Source organism: Pseudonaja textilis, chromosome 1 (genome assembly GCF_049901715.1).
Source record: "Pseudonaja textilis isolate UNSWEBS1 chromosome 1, rPseTex1.2, whole genome shotgun sequence".
NCBI classification, from domain to species: Eukaryota; Metazoa; Chordata; class Lepidosauria; order Squamata; family Elapidae; genus Pseudonaja; species Pseudonaja textilis.
In genome coordinates, this window is record NC_141990.1 from 60,450,809 (window position 1) to 60,470,185 (window position 19,377).

Below are 19,377 nucleotides of genomic sequence, written 5' to 3' on the forward strand. Positions count from 1 at the left end.
TTTAAATCAGGAACACCTGTTTAGAAAAAGGATTCGGGATATTCTAGAAAAGTTATTCAAAATGTTTCATCTGATTACTATTAAGAACACCAAAATAGAAATTCAGATGGGGGAAGGGCTTTTTGGTAAGTTGTAGCGTTCGCAATGGACTAAGCCGAAGTCTTCACTCTAGTCCATGTTTCCAGCGGGAACATGGACCGTTCCTATTGGCTGATGCCGTTTGACAGCCGGCTATAAAAGGAGCTGTCAAATGGCATCAGTTGTTGTCCGCCAGCTGGCTGCCTTGTTAGCGCGGCAGCCACGGCAACCCTTTATTGTCTCAATAAAGTAACAGCTGAAGTTCGCTCCGAGTTGCCTCAGGTTTTTCCACCGCTCTACAACATAAGTTATATAGCCTCAGATGATTTGAAAGCACCTTTGACACTTAACATTTGGAATAATGGACTGAAAATCAGCATATAAAGAATTGGAATGAATTCATCATAGGCAGCACAGGAAACTTTAATCACAGGAGAGGAATTATCTCTAGAAGCTGAGAGATATCAACCATATTTGTAATAGTATGTGAGGAAGAAGTTGAGAAATGGGACAAAAAATTATGCCTAGGGAATAATTAGTTAATCAAATAATAGAGCTACAACTCTCAGCTGCAAAATAGGCAGAGAAAGAGGCTTAGAAGGGACCTGCCAAAACTTCTCAGGCTTGAGTAAAGCTTGAGATATGTACTTTCAGATTAGCAAGATTCTCTTAATGTAGATTTATGGTAAAGTAACAGTAGCTCATCTGTTTATTTATTTTTTGGTCTATCTGGGAAGACTGACATTATTAGCTGACTTGAACTAGTGATCACCGCAACACATTGTGGAATTGTATTGCTATATAGAACATTATAAAGTATCTTCTACTACTTTTTTAGCAATAGTAATAGCATTTATATACTGCTTCATAGTACTTTACAGGTCTCTCAAAGTGGTTTATATAGCATATTGCCCCAACCATCTGGGTCCTCATTTTATCAACCTTGGAAGGATGGATGGCTGAGTCAACTTTGAGCCAGTGAGGACTGAACTGCTGGCAATCGGCAGAATTAGCTTGCAATACTGCATTCTAACCACTGTGCCACCATGCCTTTTTTTTTTTAGTTCTACGTCTTCAGTTCAATGTGGGTGACTTGATTTTTTTAAATTGTTTGAACAACAGCAGTATAAGTAAAATTGAGTATACTGTATGTTATTCAGTACCCTAGTAATTACCTGCTCAGGCCCAGTGAGGGCAGCAACAAGACCATGAAGATGAGGAAAGTGTAACACTTGTGCATGGTTGTCCTGTTCTCTCCAGACCTAGTGGCACAAAGAATATTAGTAGATTTATAGTGCATATGGTTACTTCTTTTGAGAATGAAAAGCCATATGATAGTGAAATGCAAAATGTATATAATAGTGCAATGCACAATGCAAATACAGAGTGCCACTGAAACAGTGGCACATGATAAATATACATTATAATGATGCTAAGCAACAGAGCAAGATTTTTAAAAAGCAAATCCTAAAGAAAAGATATTTCTAGAAGACTAGTAATATTGATGTAGAGCTGAATTCCAAGTTATCTTAAAAGTGATATGAAGAGATGAGTATACTCATACACAAAAGACTTCTTTTGTGAACCAAACATCTTATTATTGAATGTATTTACTTCATATCTTAAAAATCTCCATTTTGAGTTTGCAGGTATAGACTGAACACAGCATTGCAACAAACCATGTTTCAACATGTACAGTAGATCAATTGTATTTTTTTTTATTTTTCAAAATATTCCCAGAAGGAATGCTTATTACAAGATCACCTTGTTATTTTTCCCAATAGTAAAACTGAAGAAAAGTTGACAGCCTCTCTTAAATTTATTTTCAGAGGTTATACCCAATGTATAAATCCATAAAAATAATCTTAAATTTAAAAAACAATCCAGAGTATGATATTGTGGTTGCGAGGAAGAAAAATAATAAGCAAGAATTAAATTCTGAATAACTTCAATTTTATTTTCTATCTTACCTAGTCCAATGGGCTTCAAAGAATGCTGAATAATACACAATTGTAGGAAGCAAAGCAGAGAAGCACCACAGTAACAGAGTAGGGAAGAATTGGGTGATGATAGGGTTCTGGTAAGAAAGATAAAACAATAATTCATCTATTCCAAGCAACTTGTAGAAAAACACGGAACATTACATTTCTAGATGGAATTTCCCTACAGTGTAATTCACAGTCTTAGTTTAAAAGGAAAAATCAGAGGATAAAGAATAGCTTTGCAGGTCTTAGCTCGCTCCCCTCTCACAATATGCAAGCAGAAATCCTGAGCCATAAAATATCTAAGAACCCCAACTTTGGGTGACAAATTTATACCACATATGAGTATGAAGAGATTTCTGCATGCACATTGAAACCATATTCTATTTCTTACACACAAGGTTTGGTGATGGAATATATCATGGAGTATATCTTGTACTTGCCTTCTAAAATCAGGTGCGTGGACGCAGAACTGGTCCCAACAGCGCTTATTTTCCCAAATTACAATGGGAGGATAGAATGCACTTATTTGTACAAATCACAGTCCCTATATTTTGCCTATTGGAAAAATATGAGGGCATCTCCTATTTTAGGATCCTACTCTAAGCATGAACTATGCTTACTTGTATAAATTACACTTCAGCGTTATAGAATCAAACAGATGAAGATCAGGCACATAATTCTTTTTTTCATAAAAAGGAGAAAATCAATACACCAGTTCTGCAATCCAGTAAAATGTGTGGATCTTTTTTCAGTTTTGGATTTTAATAGCCATAAATGCAAAGTACATTCAGTCTAGAGGACCTAGCAGAATTCCACTTTAAATTATTTAAACTCCAATAAATGAATGACAACGTTCTTCACTGAAATGCTCTTAATGCAGCACATTAGTGCTTAAAGCATATAAGTACATTGATATCATTATATATATATATATGTGCTGTCTAGCCAGTATATAGTTAATGGAAGTAGGATAGTTAGTTAGGAATTGGGAGCTGTCCCCTTAAGGGAATGCATCATGGTAAATGTAGCTAAGGTATCCTGAGAAATGTAGTCCATGTCATGTGGCCACATCTGTAATCCTGATTGGTCACTGAATTGACCCTTGGTGGGTTGGGAGAGGTTTCTTCACTCAGCAGCATGCTGGTGCCTCACCCTTTGCTCTATCATTATCAGGATGAGAGATTACCATCTTTTTACACCATAAAGTGCAGCTAGGCAGAGAATTGGACATTGAGATGAATCTCGACGTAACTATGAGTTATCTTGAGGATGCCTGATGAACCAATAAAAAGACTTTGTATGGATGCTTTGTGGAGTTATCTATCTGCCTTTATACATTCAGTCAGTAATTACAGAGGGAAGAACAATATTGCTAAACCAGTTTGAGCCTATTTCTCATTGATATTCGAAAATGAAAAAAACCAAACTGAGTTCAGCAACCATTTAAAAACCACTAGTAGAATTGTATTTATGACCTATCAGCTAACTCTAACATATCAGCCAAGAATGACTCCTGCAGTCCTTTATCTCTGATTATCACTGCTAACAATATAGATTCCCTTACATATCCTTGCCATTTCACTGGTTGCGATTACAGAGTGACTTCTGGCAGGCTCTTCCTCTGTTTTCCTTTCAAAAGCCAGGTGCTGAAAGATCAGGTTCAAATCTACAGAAAGGGGTGTGCGTGTGTGTGTGTGTGTGTGTGTGTGTGTGTGTGTGTATGTGTGTCCGTGTCCCCGTCCCTGAACTATGCTGAAATATCTATGCAGCTTTTGCTCTAAACTTAGCAGGACAAGGGAAGGTCTTCATTAGAAGCCTCCTCATATGGTCAAGATCTTACATTCAGGTATTCAACCGGCTTAGTGACATTGAACTTGTCCATTGTGGTGATGATAATGGCAGGCGTGGTGAGAAAGAACAGCAAGATGAAGAGCACCACGTTGATGATCAGGCAGCGGAACCACCAGAAGAAGCCACGTATCGAGAGATGCTCCCTGGAGGAGAGACAACACGAAGAAACTCTTTTAAGCGTGGAAGGATCCAGTGCCAATTAGGGGAGGTGGGACTGCATTTTAGGATGATATCCTGGCCACCCTCTCTATTGCTGAACTCCACTTTAAAACGTTAAGCCTGTTCATGGACAATATTATCAATGGCCTGAGCCCCTTCTAAAGTTCCAGGGGAAGGATCCCTCTTATTGGCACTCTCAACACGCCTACAAGAAGCACAAAGACGTATTGAGTCCCCCTTTTTAGGCCAACTTACCAGTAGATGTTTTGAGGGTCAGGTGCATAGGAGACTGCCCAATTGGAGATGTGGAGAGACTCGCTGCATGAAGACGACTTGGGCTCCCCACGACACTTGCAGCCCTGGCACTTGCAAGCATTGAAGTCTTTGAGGATTCTGGAAGAAAGTGGAGAGGAAACAGATAAGGAAGCGATCAGAGGCCTTTATACGTTTCTGTGATGTGACAATAACTATTTAAAATGTTTTATTAGAAATTAGAACAAAAAAATAAAAAATAACATGATTTAAGAGAGAACTTCAGAAAATCATGAAGTTTGGAGATGTTGTGTAAAAAAAACACCACCACCTCCCTTACTTTTTCTCCTTTCCACTCAGATCTAAGTCAATGAAATAAACTGGCAACAATTTTAAAGACCGTTGTAAACTGAATTGTAGAATTTGGAGCCGTCCTGAAATTGCAATAATGTCCAATTGTGCTTGGACTAATTAATGCACATTATCTACTGCAGAATGAAGTAACACTGATGCTTTTATTTTATTTTATTTTAATTCTAAAATAAACTTTATTAAAGATTAAAAAAGAAAAATACGTACAGTGTATAAGATATGTTTTGTTGCAAACGAAACCAATATACAAATACAAATATTGACATAAAACATATATATTTCTTATCAGCTAAGATGGTGTGATCGTTTATTGAAAATAATTTTATTAATATTCATTTTCTATTTTTGATATATGCTCTTAGTTTAACCACTTCATTTTTCAAATCCTTATCTTTTAATTTCCTGGATTTTCTTCTTCATCCAATTATACAATTTTTCCCAAGCTGTAGTATATTTTGAGTATCTTATCCTTAAACACTGATGCTTTTAAGGGTTGGGGATTTGATATTTGTACTGAAGATGGGTTTTCTGCTAAGTGTTAGACAAGTTCTCTGATGCTTGTCATTATTTATTTATTTACTATATTTATATGGCTTACACAGATGTGACTCCATTTGAGGTATAAACATAGCTACATAACAATCTGGAAAAAAAATCAAACATAAATAAATGTATAAAAAAAACCAAGACTGTGGGCTTGCCATTTGTCCTCACTGCTGACCATCTCTTTATTTGTGAGTATATCAGGGACCAAGATATTGGGATCTTAGCTTGGCTAGTTTGATGGTTTCCCACCTTCTTCTTTTCTGCAAGTGAAAAGTTTCTCCAGCCTGACCTCCATGCACTTACATAGCTGTTATGGCCTCATTATGGAAAGTCACAAAGGCCATGCCCAGTGGTTTCTCATTGACTTTTTCCTTTTCCTTCTTATAGTCCTCTTTCAGCTTCTCCTCCAGTCTGGTGTAGTACTCAATGGCTTCCACCTACATAAGTATCCACAAAGCAATAGCCTTAGTCCCAAAGTAGGTATCCTACATCATTAGCCCACACATAACAATATTGCATTTCCTCAGTGATCTGCCCAAGAAATGAGAATTATTGATCACCTTAATATTTCACAGCCCATTAAATGCAAACCATTTAAGAAGTATGTTAGAGGGCAAATAACTGTCCATTAGCTTAGGTTTGTTGTGGGAATAAAAATGGCATAATTAGATTCTGATCCATTTTGATAAGGACTATTTTGATTAAGATAAATACAAACTCTCTGTCATCAATTATAATACACCGAATAATCAGCAACTGAAATTGATACGCATTTATCTCCAGAAGGTTCTCAGTAATGGCATAAAACAAGAAGAAGTTCTGGTAACTGATCTCAAATTATTTTCCCCGCATGCACAAGCAATAAATGTCAGGCAGTGACATCAGTTCAGGGCAAAGAGCTTCTCTGGATTTTCTTTTTTAATGCTATTCCCTAACACCATCCCGCCATCTCCTGCTGTTAACCAGCCCTTCTTTGCACCTCTTCACAGCATTTGATAGCACAACAGCATAGATGGCCGCAGGGCTTTGGGTTGATCATTGAGGGGGTGTTCTCCTTGGTCTGCAGATTGGTAAAGTAGTTTTTTCCACGTTCTGCCTTTTTCCTGAAACAAAAGATTATGAGAAAAGCGGACATTCAGAACAGGGAGCGGTGATCATTGCAAGTCAAAGTAAGCCTATGCGTAGGCTAAGTGTGGTGAGACAGCAATATTTCATTGGCATTTATCTGCATGTACTTCTGCTGCAGTAAAATGATCCCACTAGTCTCTGGGTTGCCAATACAAATTTCTGCACTTTAGTGTCTTTTCTTAATAGACAGCCTTCAGTGGGGAAACAGAAAGCTTTTACCAATCTGCATTTACAGCAAGTGAATGCCATAGGGCAAACCAGCCAATTTTCTGGCATACCAGCTCAAGAAGGATTTTGTGTGTGCTGGGAACTGATATTGGACAATCTAATTCATTACATTTTTAAATGTTAGCTTTACCCAACTATTATGGAGCAATACCTGGGCACTTCTAAAACTAAATAAACATATGAACTGGGAAAGGAAAACAACGGTAACTATTTCAATGAATTAAATGACATTTAACAGAGGAAGGAGTATTTTATGCCATAGAGGGCTCCTAGTTGAGAAAATAATGTTTGGACTAGATTAGGGTAGACTGCTGTGGTGACTCAAAAAACATGAGTATCTATATATGGTGGGAGGCCTGGCATTTTCTTATTTTAAGATTAGGTTTAATCTTTTTTATAGTACTGTGCTCGTTTTAAGGTGTAGTCAGTGATTTAACTTACAGTTAAATTTTATTTTATTTGGTTACTGAGTTTTCATTGATTACATATAACTTTATTTTTGATATAGTTTCCAACTAATTCATAAATGAATACATTCCACTTTGTTACTGGATCTCTAATAATGACTGGGAAACCAATTAACCCTTTATAGGCCATGAGATTACTGTTATTCTGCTTTTCAGGGGTAGCTGACAAGCTTCATTATAACTAGAAAGATAAGCACAATGTTTTTCCAGAGAATATATCAAATTCATTCTTCCACTTTGGTTGCATCCAATATCTCAACAGTTTCTGAATTTGGGTTCATCACTCATAGAATGTTCTAAATATCACTTGATTTTGATTGAGAGTTCTTGGTGGGGATGGGGGATGGCACAGTGGCTAGAATGCAGTATTGCAGGCTAATTCAGCTCACTGCCAGAGGTTCGAGTCTCATCAGCTCAAGGTTGACTCAGCCTTCCAGTCTTTAGAGGTCAGTAAAATGAGGACCCAGATTGTTGGGGCAATATGCTGACTCTGTAAACCGCTTAAAGAGGACTGTAAAGCAGCACGAAGCAGTATATATGTCTAAGTGCTATTGCTAAGTGCTATGCCATGGTCAGCCTTTTGTGATAAAACAGATATGAATGCCAATATCATGAATATTAAAACTATTTTTATTATGAGGTTACAGTAACAGAATCTTGCAACTCTGAATGTGCCTTTCCCTCCTTGCCTTTACCTAGAGAGAACCAAAGAGGTTAAATCTGAGACATTATATTCCTGCTTTGGACTGAGATTTCTTTTATCTGACCATTGGCTTTTTCCTCCTGTTATTCAGAATTAACCTCACTGTCTATTAGAGCCAGTGATGCAATTCTACTGGTTCGGCCTGGTTCTGGCATACCGGTAGCACCGAAGATCAGACAAGACCAAACCAGTTCTCTTCGATGTTCTGCTGTTGGGCCCACCTGCCCTCCCAGGTTTCCATACTGACCTTTATTCCCTGCTTTTGAAGCACAACTGCTTTGTGTGGCACAGCAGATTGCCACACATCAGCTGTTGAAGCTTACAGGGATTGCAGAAGGTGAATAGGAAAGCCTCTGCACATGCGCAAAGTGAATGTTTGGCACGTGTGTGCGCAAAGCACACCCACCAAGCCATGCCCACCGAACTGGTGGTAAACATCTTTGAAACCCACCACTGATTAGAGCCATGTACTGGAATGAACTGGTTCCAGTTTATTCCTGATTGAATATAGGCTCCAACTTTGCCCCTATTTGCTGCCCAATACTCACCCAACTGTATTTTGCTCTTTATTTCCTAATGCTGTCTACCAGAACCAACACCTTTATCTCCCCACTGAATACAAGATTAATTATTAAGAATACTAAAAATGGATGAGGCTTTTTACTGCAGATGTCACCTTGGACAATAATAGCAAAGACTTCCACAATATGGCACTCTCCAGATACATTAAAATTGAAACTCTCAGAATGCTCCTCCATTGAATTTAATTGCTCCCAACAGTGGTAAGGCAATGTGAGAGTCACATGTAATTGCCCCCAAGACACACACACACACACACACACACTCCTTTTTGTTCCACTTCCAGAACCTCCTCTAACTACAACATTGTTGTAGGACCTAACCTGGGTGGCATAATTTTACATCACTTTGAGGTAAGAATCATGAAAACCATAGCAGACACCATAGAACATAATCGAAGCAACAGAATAAATCCTAACGTTTCTCATAAAACCCCAGAAAACTTGCTGCTCACATATGTGATCCAGCTATGCTCAAATTTTTATCAAACTGCTCCTTGCAGCCACCAGCAATTGCCCCTAGATGTTGAGAAAGCTCCAAGTTCTGTACCTTTCTGCATCAAGGAACATCAGCCGGGCTACATCATAGCATGGCCGTGCTTCCAGCACTGTGCAATTTGCATAGGCCTCCCTGCAAAAAAAAAAAAAAAAGATGCCCAGAGAGGCTTATTAGATTCCTGAAGAATGAGCAAAATTTCAAGGATTCCTACTGAAGATTGTAGTTGTGCTTCTGATCCTGAAAAGGAACAACACCCTTTGCTTTTGCTCTTGAGATGTTTTCTTTCTGATGTGCAAAAGAAAAAGAAACAGAGGAAATGGAACAGAAGATTAACCATATCCTTCATTTCTATTAAACAGAATAGAAATCACTTCTATCTAAACCAGCTCTTTATTGTATTAATGAGGTATCTGCCACCTTCTTAATGTTATTAAGCCACAATATCCCCATCCTGTTTCCTGGTCAGGAAGCCTGAGAGGTAGAATCCAAAAACCTGAAGATCACAGGTTCCTTATTCCTGTTTGTTGAATGGGTTACAACTGTACGCTAAAAAGATACCAGAGCCTTTTCTCCTTGACAGGATGGAGAATGAGAGACTTACTCAAAATGCTTTTTGATCTTTTCAGGTTCTGCATATTTTGAGATGCCATTTATGAAGAGAGTCCGTTTCACCTGGAATAGATATAAAATAACAAATAAATAAAATAATATTTCTTCCCAAAGAAACTGAACTCCTGGAAACTTAATGAACATCTTTATGGAATGTTCGTCAAGGAACTGTGAGTCCCACATCCTCCTCATTGGGGGACAGATATTAGTCAAGTGACAATGGCTCCTGATAAGAGACATTCATTAAAAGTTTCACCTGGAAGAACCTTCAAGAAACTGCCTTTAAGGAGAAGCTAAAGTATATCTGGTACTTTGTCTCCACCTCCACATCAAGCCTTTGAGGAGGAGAAACCTCAAAGAGAACTAACATTGACCTGGCCTATTCCCAACTCCTGTTAAGTTTACAATGGAATGAATGGTAGGGGGTTGACAATGGGTCCAGGGCTCACATAGACTTACCAAGTCATCCTCCTTGTAACGCATCTTTGAAGTGTGGCGACGCATGCTGTACACGGTTAACAGCAAATACAAGAAGGCAAAAGATGTGTGCAGCCATAAGAGGTTATTCCTGCATTAAGATTAAAGAAGAGAATGGAGTTCAACCACTGCTAGAGGATGGCTCATTTGGCTAAGGACCAACTCACATGACTTCTGGAGAGGTTTTTCCTAAAAGAACATGAATAGTATTTCCTTGTTCTACATAGAATATCTTGAAACACTTCAATGATCATACTCACCCAGAATTCAGGTTAGCAATAGTTGTTCTGCCAAAACTGTAGGGGTTATTTTCTGGACAGTAAAAAAAAAAAGGTGGAAGGGAGGGTGGAGAGAGAGAGGAATGTACTAGATTATTGACTTAATTTAAAAAAAAAAATAGTTTGCTTTTATCTTAGAGGCTCCAAATGATTTGTAATAAATAATTCATTATAATGTAAAACATCTGATATCTACTTTAAGGTATCAGAAGACTTTAAAAAGTCTACAGATTCTTCAGCTATGAGAAAGCTGTGTTCTATGTGCCAGCTGCAACTTCCCCATCTGGAATTTCTCTCCGGAGTCCAGAGTATCATAAGCTGTTTCAGTATTAAAAGCATTTCTTAATATTATTGAGAAAACATTTCCTCTAATCCAGATTGTCCTTTATGAGGATGCTTTTTTTCCAATTATGAAGGAAAGCAAAATATTAAGAGTTAAGAAACTAAGTTAATTGGTTAAGCATTAAGTAGCTGTATGTGTACAGGAAAATTTGAGGGATGCATACTGCCATAGCATGTCCTCAATCCAATCTAAGCATCCCTTGTAAAGTAAGGACAGAAAGACAAAATATCTTGTTTTCTGACTTCCAAATTCAGCAAGGTGGTTCCAGAAAGCAAAGTATTTACACAGTTTGGTTGCAGTGTCACTGAAATGATATATAAGAATGACATTGAAGGAAGAGAAGGTACCTAAGAAACTATCCAATAATGATCAGGCCCCAGTGGCTTAATGGTCAGAGGAAGAAATTTAGAAATGACCACCCTAAAGGATCAAACAGTTAAGAATTGGCACCAGAAACTTTCAGACTTTCCAGATTCAGTTAAGGTGGCCTTACAATAACATTGAATTAGTTGTCTAGTCATGTTTACTGTTTGGTTTATCCGAGAAAGTTATTTCCACATTGTGTAACAGTTGCCTAATGTGAGATCCTTAAAATTCATGTAAGTTAGTGGTTATGTTTTGTTTCCATCTTGCTGAGCTGAATCTTTAGAACCATTGCTACTCTGCAGCTTAGGAGAAACAAATGCTTGGAAGAGGCCATCCATGTCACACCATCACATTTTCCTTCTTATCTCTTAGCTTAAGAGATAATATTTACAAGTACCGTAACAAATTCAACGCAGGGTGTTCTTGTTTAGCCAGCCCCTTTTCCAGGTCAATTGTCATTCTCTGCCCACTCAGCATGCTTAGCTCTCCTTGGCTGTTACCCTAAATATTGTTTCTACAGCTGCAAATCTTGATGTTCTTCCAAGCTTGCTGATGCATGGATGGTTGTTGCTCAGGCTAGATAAAACCTAGATGAGATTTCAGAGGGAAATCTGTCTCCTTGCATTTCTGAATCACTTCTGTTCATTTGGCCCACACAGTCAATAGTAGAAACTTAGGTCCCAGAGCTGAGTGAGATCCTCCCCCAGCAGAGTTCAGGCAAAATGCCCTCCACTTACCAAGAAGATCTCCTGAGAAATTCACTGGCAAGACAATTCCCACAGATAGGACACCTATGGCAACTAGCAGCCCAATGATATGCCGCTGGAAGGAGAGGTAATGGATTGCATCTGCCCCACACTTATCCCTGATTTCATCATCCCTGAAAAAGAAAAGAAATTGGGTAAGATTTGGAATAACTTGGGACTAGTCCAGATGTTCCTCCAAAATGTCAGCCCAATAAAGCTTCTGCTCTTTGAGTTTGTCCTTTCTGAAGTAGATAATTAAACATCTGGCAAGCAGTGAGCTATCTACTCTCAGTAGACTGGAAGCAAGGAAGATGGCTCTTCAGACAGACTGTCTCTCAGGAGACTGGCAAATATGAAACGATGGCAATTGCTATGAAAATAGAGGAGGTAGAGTAGATCGGACCAGGATGTAGAATATCATTCTCGCTGCCCTCCCTTTCCCTTCATTAAAACACCTTTCCTTTCTTCAAAAATTGTAAAGTGGTATACAGTAAAAATATAGAATAGCAGGATAAAAGAATTGGAAGGGACCTAGGGGGTCTTGTAGTCCAAACCATTGTTCAAGCAATAAACCCTATACATTTCAGCCAAATGTTTGTCCAATCCCTTTCTAAAGTCTTCCAGTGTTGGAGCACCCAAAAGTTCTAGAGGCAAGTCATTCAACTGATTAATTGTTCTGTCAGGAAATTTCTTCTTAGTTCTAGGTTGCTTCTCTCCGTGGTTAGTTTCCATCCATTGCTTCTTGTCCTGCTTTCAGGTGCTCTTGAGAATAGGTTAACCCCCTCTTCTTTCTGACAGCCCCTCAGATAGTGGAACAGTGCTATCACATCTCTCCTAGTTCTTCTTTTCACTAGACTAGACAAATCCAATTCCTGCAACTGTTCATTGTATGTTTTATCCTCCAGTCCCCATATCATCATACGGGAAGAGTTAAAATCAAAAAATTACGCAGCTGGAACTGGAAATAAGGTGCATCATTCCTATTTCTCAGAACTGCAACCTAACTGCTTAAAGTTAATTAAAAATTAATTAAAAGATGACATGATTGGAGGGGTTCTTATTTTCACTGTTATATCACACAAATTTCAGAGCCCTGAAATCTCAAACTGGTTCTAGAACTCTCAAATGAAAACCGAGGAATCCTTTAATAGAGGATCCAAATGTGCTTTTTCAAGAGGCAACTGGCCTTTGTTTTTATTTGAAGATGTTTAACTTTTCATGCAAGAAGCTCCTTCAGCTCTGACTGGATGGTGGGGAATGGAAGGATTTACATACCTTGCAGACAGCTGGTCATTATATTCCTTGACCAGCTGTCTGCAAGGTATATAAATCCTTCCCCATCATCCAGGTCAGAGCTAAAGAAGCTTCTTGGATGAGAAGTGAAATGTCTTCTACGAAAAATAAGGAAATCCAGTTGCCTTTTGAAAGCACCTTTGGGACAACTGTGACTTGGATGACTGAGAATCTCCATAGACTTCAATAGAGGAGAAATTGACTAATCGGCTACTGTTGCTTTCTATATATTAAAAGGAGGTATAAGCCCACCCACTTTGTTTTTTTAAAAAGAAAAAACACATTATCAGACATCCATGAGCCACTGAATCTGAAGTGCTCTTGACTGCAAAATAATTCTGAAGAAATGTTTATAGTTTCTAAACATAAGATCTTTGTTAATTTTGTTCTGAACATAAGATCTTTGTTAATTTTGTTCTGAACATAAGATCTTTGTTAAGATCTTTGCAATATTATTGTAAAGGTAGTCCTCGAGTAATGACTGTAATGGAGACTGCTCATTAAACTAGCAAGTTGTAAGGGTTATTAAGCCCACATGAATGCCTCACTGAATGACTCCCTCCCCTGCTCTTCCCAATGTGGTCATTAAGTGATTGCAGGCCATTAAGTGGAGCACAGGGTGCTTTAGCTATTGGGGATGCTAGAAGATCTTGTGCAGGCTCAGATCCACCTATCCTGGGCTTCCCAAGATCTTCCCCACCCCGAGATATCCCATTATGCATTCCCCATTTATTTAAGTAATAAACAAATATGTGTAAGGCTATGCTTTCAATCATCATACTGACAGCATAAAAATTGTAAGAGCAATAGCAATTAAAATAGGTGGTAATTTATTCACTAGAATGGAGCAACATCTGCATGGAAAATGGGATAAACTTACTTTATCCTGAAGATTGCTGTCAACCAGGAGCAAAAACCCTAAGGAGATGCAAAACAAGACCATGTTATGTAGAGTTCTTTTTCCCACTTTCAAAACATCTGCTAGCATATACTAGTCAATCATAAGAAACCAAAGTGCCTAGTTCTGATTCTACTAGCTTCTCCATAACACACACACACACACACACACACACACACACACACACACCCATTGAGAATGGGAGAGAGAAGGTAGAAGAATGGACTGGAACAGTTCTGGGACATAGAACACTACACCTGGAAAGAATAATCAGGTAACAATAAAAATAATTATAAATTATAAAAAAAGCTAGTTGTGTGTGTGTGTGTTATTTGTCCAGATTTAGAAACAGAACTGCCATAGACTTTTCAGAAATCAGGATGGTTTTCTGGAGAATAAATAACAGAAACTTCTTACTGCATAGATGCACTTTTTTTTGCTACTAGTATTGAACTCCAGTGATTAGCATTGACAGATGAAAAACAAAATGGAGGTGCTGGAGAGAAAAAAAGAGGGATTGCTCAACCAGCTCTGGGTTCATTTTAGGTTAGCTAAACTACAATTTCAAAAACAACTGAAAGAAACAACTCTTCATGTTTAATATGGCAAATGGGACATTTTCAACAAGCAAACCATTTCTATGAGCTAACAAGTAAGTCAATGGCATTTGCCTCTTTTCTATCACCTCTCTTCTCTCAATAGTGGTATCAGACAGTTGTAGAGTTTTGCGGCCCTATGGGAGTCATCTTTTAGATAGTAATGGGTTGGATCCATATGTAAATGTGGTAATTAGAACACTCTACTTTTATCAACCAGTACTGGACTGAACTCAGTATGCAAGTTTGTTCTGGTTGCATTGTGGCTCCCTTCTCCCATTCTGGGAAGTGGGACCTTTGATGTCTCTTCTGAAATCCTGCCCTGAAAGTATTACTGTGTTCAACAAACAGATATGCTACTTTGGATCAGGAGCATCCTAATTAAGTTACTGTGCCTGATACTGGTGGTAGAACAAGTAGGATGAAAAAGCATTTTAGAGAAAGAAATGTCCCGATAGTGAAAGGGGTACAAAGGGATTCTTACATATTGGCTATATTTGCAAATTTATAATAAACCTTTACTTTCTTATAATGCTCTTTTTCCTGGAGGATGTGATTTGGTTTATACCAGTGGTATGCAAAATGTTCCCAAGTTCAAAACATTCCAAGCTCAACATGTTCCATTTTAAGCTTGAAATAGCTGTCCTGACCTCATCGGAAGTGCTCCTACGATGTTTTAACTATTTTACAAGCATTTTGAAGCTAGGAATGCTTCTAGCCTAATTGGAACATTTCTGATAAGATTGGAACAACTCTATTTAAAGTTGAGGTGGATGTTGCATAGCCCTAGTTTATATGACCCCCTGCTATTACCTATGCATTCCAAATTGTTTAGTTGGCTGTGTCTTATTGATTTACTTCCTTTAACACATGTTTGCGTGAGGATGTGTATTCCTTGTTAGATGCAATTCCACTTTCTGAATCACAGCTGTTCCTTTTAAATCTGGGAAAGATGTTGCTTCAAGGTTCTAATTGGAAGAACAAAACCTTTTATTTGCTTCCACTCACATTGTCTCTTTGGTCGAAATCCACTGAGCTGGAGACAGAAGTGAGGCGTTCATAGCGATCGTGGCTATCAGAGTGTAGAGCAGACGCAACACTGAAATGATAACAGAAAAGCCTATTAAGTGAAGCTTACAGAAGCTTGAAAGAGGAGAACCCAAAGGTCAGAACAGTTAATGCAAGGCAGTTTGGCCCAGGCAAGATGAAGAGAAAACTTCCAGAGAAGGCAGAAAGCAAAAGAGAAAAGCCATTAGTAAAGATTGCCCTTCCTTTCCTTTCCCTCAGATCCAATGCATATACATCAGTGATAGAGCTAACTCTATTAGATAGGTACAGCTGGTGTTTAAACATGGGTATTTCCAATTCCTTACTGAAGGTGCTTCATATACAAGACTGAGCATGAGAATAAGAGCACAATGTACACCCTGACCAATCAACATTTGGTAAGAATTCTACAGCTACGGTTGAATCTCAAAATTTGCATAATTTATTCTGTTTCAATTTGTCATGGAGTGGGTCAAAGAGAAGTGCAGGCAATCCATCCCCATTTTCCGTGGCTGGAAGTTCGTGAAGTCCCCCCCACTGAGATTCCAGCAGGCGCAGCCCATTTTGTGGCTGAGCACATCTAAGCAGAGGGACATGTGTTCACCGAAATGTCTTCTAGATGCTAAAGAGCTGTACCAAGCACCACATTTTACAGCCATTACTTTAGCACAATTGCAATGTACAAATGACCCCGTTCATAAGCTAACAAATCCCCACAGAAATTAATGGTGTGGCAGCTGTCCAATCTCCATGCTTGTAACACAAACAATAAATAACAACTCATCAATTGCAGGATAATGGCTACTTTGCAGGGAAATGGCAGCTGATGAAGTAGCGCCTTGTGGCTTAATCATCTGCTTTACATTTTTGCTGTGAAAGTCAGAGGAAGTACAATTTAAAGCACTTTTATAGCTTTAAAGAGGTAATTGCAACAAATACGCACGAAACACTGGAAATAATCTTCCAGTGTGCAGTCTATGAGAAAGAGGAGGACTTCCATTCTCCCATTTTCTGTGCTACCACAAGTTTTGGTCAGTGATGCCATAAGAACGTGAGTACCATCTCCTGTATCTATCATGTGAATGGATAGAAAAGATCCAGGTGTCCATCACTACCTCCACAGCTAAAATATGGGAGTAATGAAATACAGAAGAGGATGGAAAAAAGGGTTACGCCTACCCCAAAAGATGAATGAAGAAAGAGCTAAGAAAGTTTGTGTACTCCTTGTTGTGAACCAGCAGCCAGGAAGCTTCCTATGAAATTATTAGCAGACAATACAAATATAGACATAGGCACAGACATAGCCACCAAGAAATGAAGAAAACCCACATCCCACAAATACAAAAGACACATTTATTCTAAGGAATTTAATATAACAGGCCAGTAAAGAATGTCAGATTAATAATAAGAATGAAAAAAAAAAGGAAGTGTTAGCGCAGTATGATGTGCAAGTGAACAAAAACTGGAATGGAAAACTTTTTGGATCTGGTGAGCCTGAATATCATTGGCAATCATTTGTACAATTATACAACCTATTGTATAAATGCATACAATCAGAAAATTGGAATCAAAAGTCTGTGTGATACATCTTTTGGATGCTATACTAATTAAGATTGTAATTCATATATTGCATATACTAAATAAGTTATATATAATGTTCAATATGTTATTAAAAGTGATTTCTACCATTTTACCAATACATCAAACTGATTAGCCCCTTCTATCTTCACTAAATAAAAGTTATAAGAATCAGAAAGATATTTTTTTCTGCTTTTTTTTTTTAAAAAAAAGCTCAAATACACCAAACCCACAAATCCATATTCAAATACACTTTGGTGCACCAAGTATCACATTTTTTATGAAGAAATTATAGAAGGGACCAAAGTAATTTCAGAATACCTGAAACGAGTTCTACAAAAACTCAGGATTCTTAGACAGAAGATCCTGGATACAGCTTTTACTGAGGGCAGGTGTCAGGTACCAGACTCCTTGACCCAGGGCTGTCCAACTCCTGGTCTACGGGCCAGATGTATCACATGTTGGCCATGCCTACACCCAGTTTAGCAAAGGGGGAAAAAGTCTGGTCATGTGATGCTGCTGTGAGTGTCAACTAAAAAGATACTCCTTTGGTCTTTTTACCTGTCAGAAATAGGGAGCGGTTGTGTGTGTGTGGGGGAACAGTGCATACCTTAAGTGCCTAGTTAATCACCCTGGCAACCCAAAGTTGTTGGACCACAAGAAAATTACTGGAGAGCATGATTGATGACTCTTGGGGATGGATGTGTCTCACTGGAGAATACACATTCAGGGGGTGGGGGGAAGACCAGGGTCAAGGGGGAAATGATGTATTTTAGTATCGGCTGCATCCAGCTAACATCAACATGGCCACTTCTAATAAATCAATTTTCTTTTCTCTGAGATGCGGCTAGAGATTTATGATTTGAATGGGGGTGGACTTGTTGGAGTCCTGACAGTGAGTTTGACACCCCTGCCTTGACCATTGGCCATGTTGACAGGAACTACTGGGAATTGTAATTCAAGATATACAAAAACCAGCAGGTTGAAGGGTCTTTGGTACTCCCTGAGCTTGCTTGTTTTCTTGCAGACATTTCATTACCCAAACTAGATATCATCATCAGGGCTAGTAAGGAATGTTGCCCACAGTTTATATTCTAGTGGCTTGCCTGTCAATGTTGGTGATGAGTTGTTATTTTATTTTTTCGCTACTCTTCCTGGACATTCTGATCAGCAGAGACCATAATGGCAAACTAGAAATGCAAGTCTATAGAAAAACCATCCATACCAAAGCAACAACCCAACCACCCACAAGAGAACCTGCCTAAGGACCTTATTTAGACAAGCCTAAGCACACTGCAACAACCCGGAACAGCAGAAGAAGGAAATAGAACATCTATACAACATATTCCAACAAAATGGATATCCATGCAACTTTATCAAAATGTCCCTGACCACTCAACCCAATAGAGCACAACCAACACAAACCCTAAAAAGAATTACACTGCCTTACATCAAAAATATCTCAGAAGCCACCAACAGATTACTACAACCACATAGAATCCACATAGCACACAAGCCAGCTTAAAGCCCTTCGAAACATCCTAAGCAGAGGAAAAAGATCCAATAACCCCAGAAGAAAAAACAGGAGTCATCTATTCTACAACATACAATGTAAGGACTGCAACTATCACTATGTAGGACAAACGGGCAGAAGACTTGCAGGATGCATCCACAAACACCAACTAGGAGTCAGAAGACATGATGAAAATTCTTTAATTTCGCAACATAGAGACAGATTTAACCATAGTTTCAATTGGGAAAATGTGACCATCGTAAATCAAGTCAAGTCCAAAAACACCAGGGAATAGAAGCCTGGCATTCTGACATATCAGCAATCAATAGGCACATAGACACTAACAATATTTAGAGACTATGCAAAAGAGACTATCACCCTGCCCAAAAAGGAACAAAAAGACCCAGGCACCACTCTAGCTGTAATCAACACCCATCAGATCAGCAGAGATTAACTCAAAAATTAACATCAGAACAACAATCAAGTAAACAATACCCCAATCAAGAAACTGCCAAAAGAAGCCAACATCAAACAGCCCAATCAAAGAATCTCTAAGACCGCCCCCATCAACACTGACTAGAATATGAAATGCTAGCAAACAGCACTCCCTACTAGCACTGATGATGTTACCTAGTTTGGGTAATGAAACATCTGCAAGCTTAGAAAGCACCAAGGACCCTTCATGTTAACCCTGAGCTACAAATACTCTCCTTTATTAGAATTAGCAGGTTGCTAATATGTTATTTTTTATGTTCCAATTTCTCAGTTGTAAGACCCATGCAGCTGT

At 38.5% G+C, this 19,377-nt stretch overlaps 1 protein-coding gene across 3 annotated transcripts in view; it reads right to left on the reverse strand.

Moving 5' to 3' along the window:
- TMEM63B (transmembrane protein 63B) overlaps positions 1–19,377 on the reverse strand; it is a 91,040-nt gene that overhangs the window by 9,562 nt on the left and 62,101 nt on the right. For all 3 annotated transcript variants that reach the window (XM_026695564.2, XM_026695563.2, XM_087935552.1), the window contains 13 exons: positions 15,461–15,551; positions 13,839–13,876; positions 11,657–11,799; positions 10,193–10,244; positions 9,915–10,023; positions 9,448–9,518; positions 8,898–8,978; positions 6,223–6,346; positions 5,547–5,680; positions 4,329–4,466; positions 3,904–4,057; positions 2,049–2,155; positions 1,254–1,340 (listed from right to left, as the gene is read on the reverse strand). In XM_026695564.2, the coding sequence (XP_026551349.1) occupies positions 1,254–1,340; positions 2,049–2,155; positions 3,904–4,057; positions 4,329–4,466; positions 5,547–5,680; positions 6,223–6,346; positions 8,898–8,978; positions 9,448–9,518; positions 9,915–10,023; positions 10,193–10,244; positions 11,657–11,799; positions 13,839–13,876; positions 15,461–15,551 (1,329 nt within the window). The remainder of the gene's footprint in view (positions 1–1,253; positions 1,341–2,048; positions 2,156–3,903; positions 4,058–4,328; positions 4,467–5,546; positions 5,681–6,222; positions 6,347–8,897; positions 8,979–9,447; positions 9,519–9,914; positions 10,024–10,192; positions 10,245–11,656; positions 11,800–13,838; positions 13,877–15,460; positions 15,552–19,377) is intronic.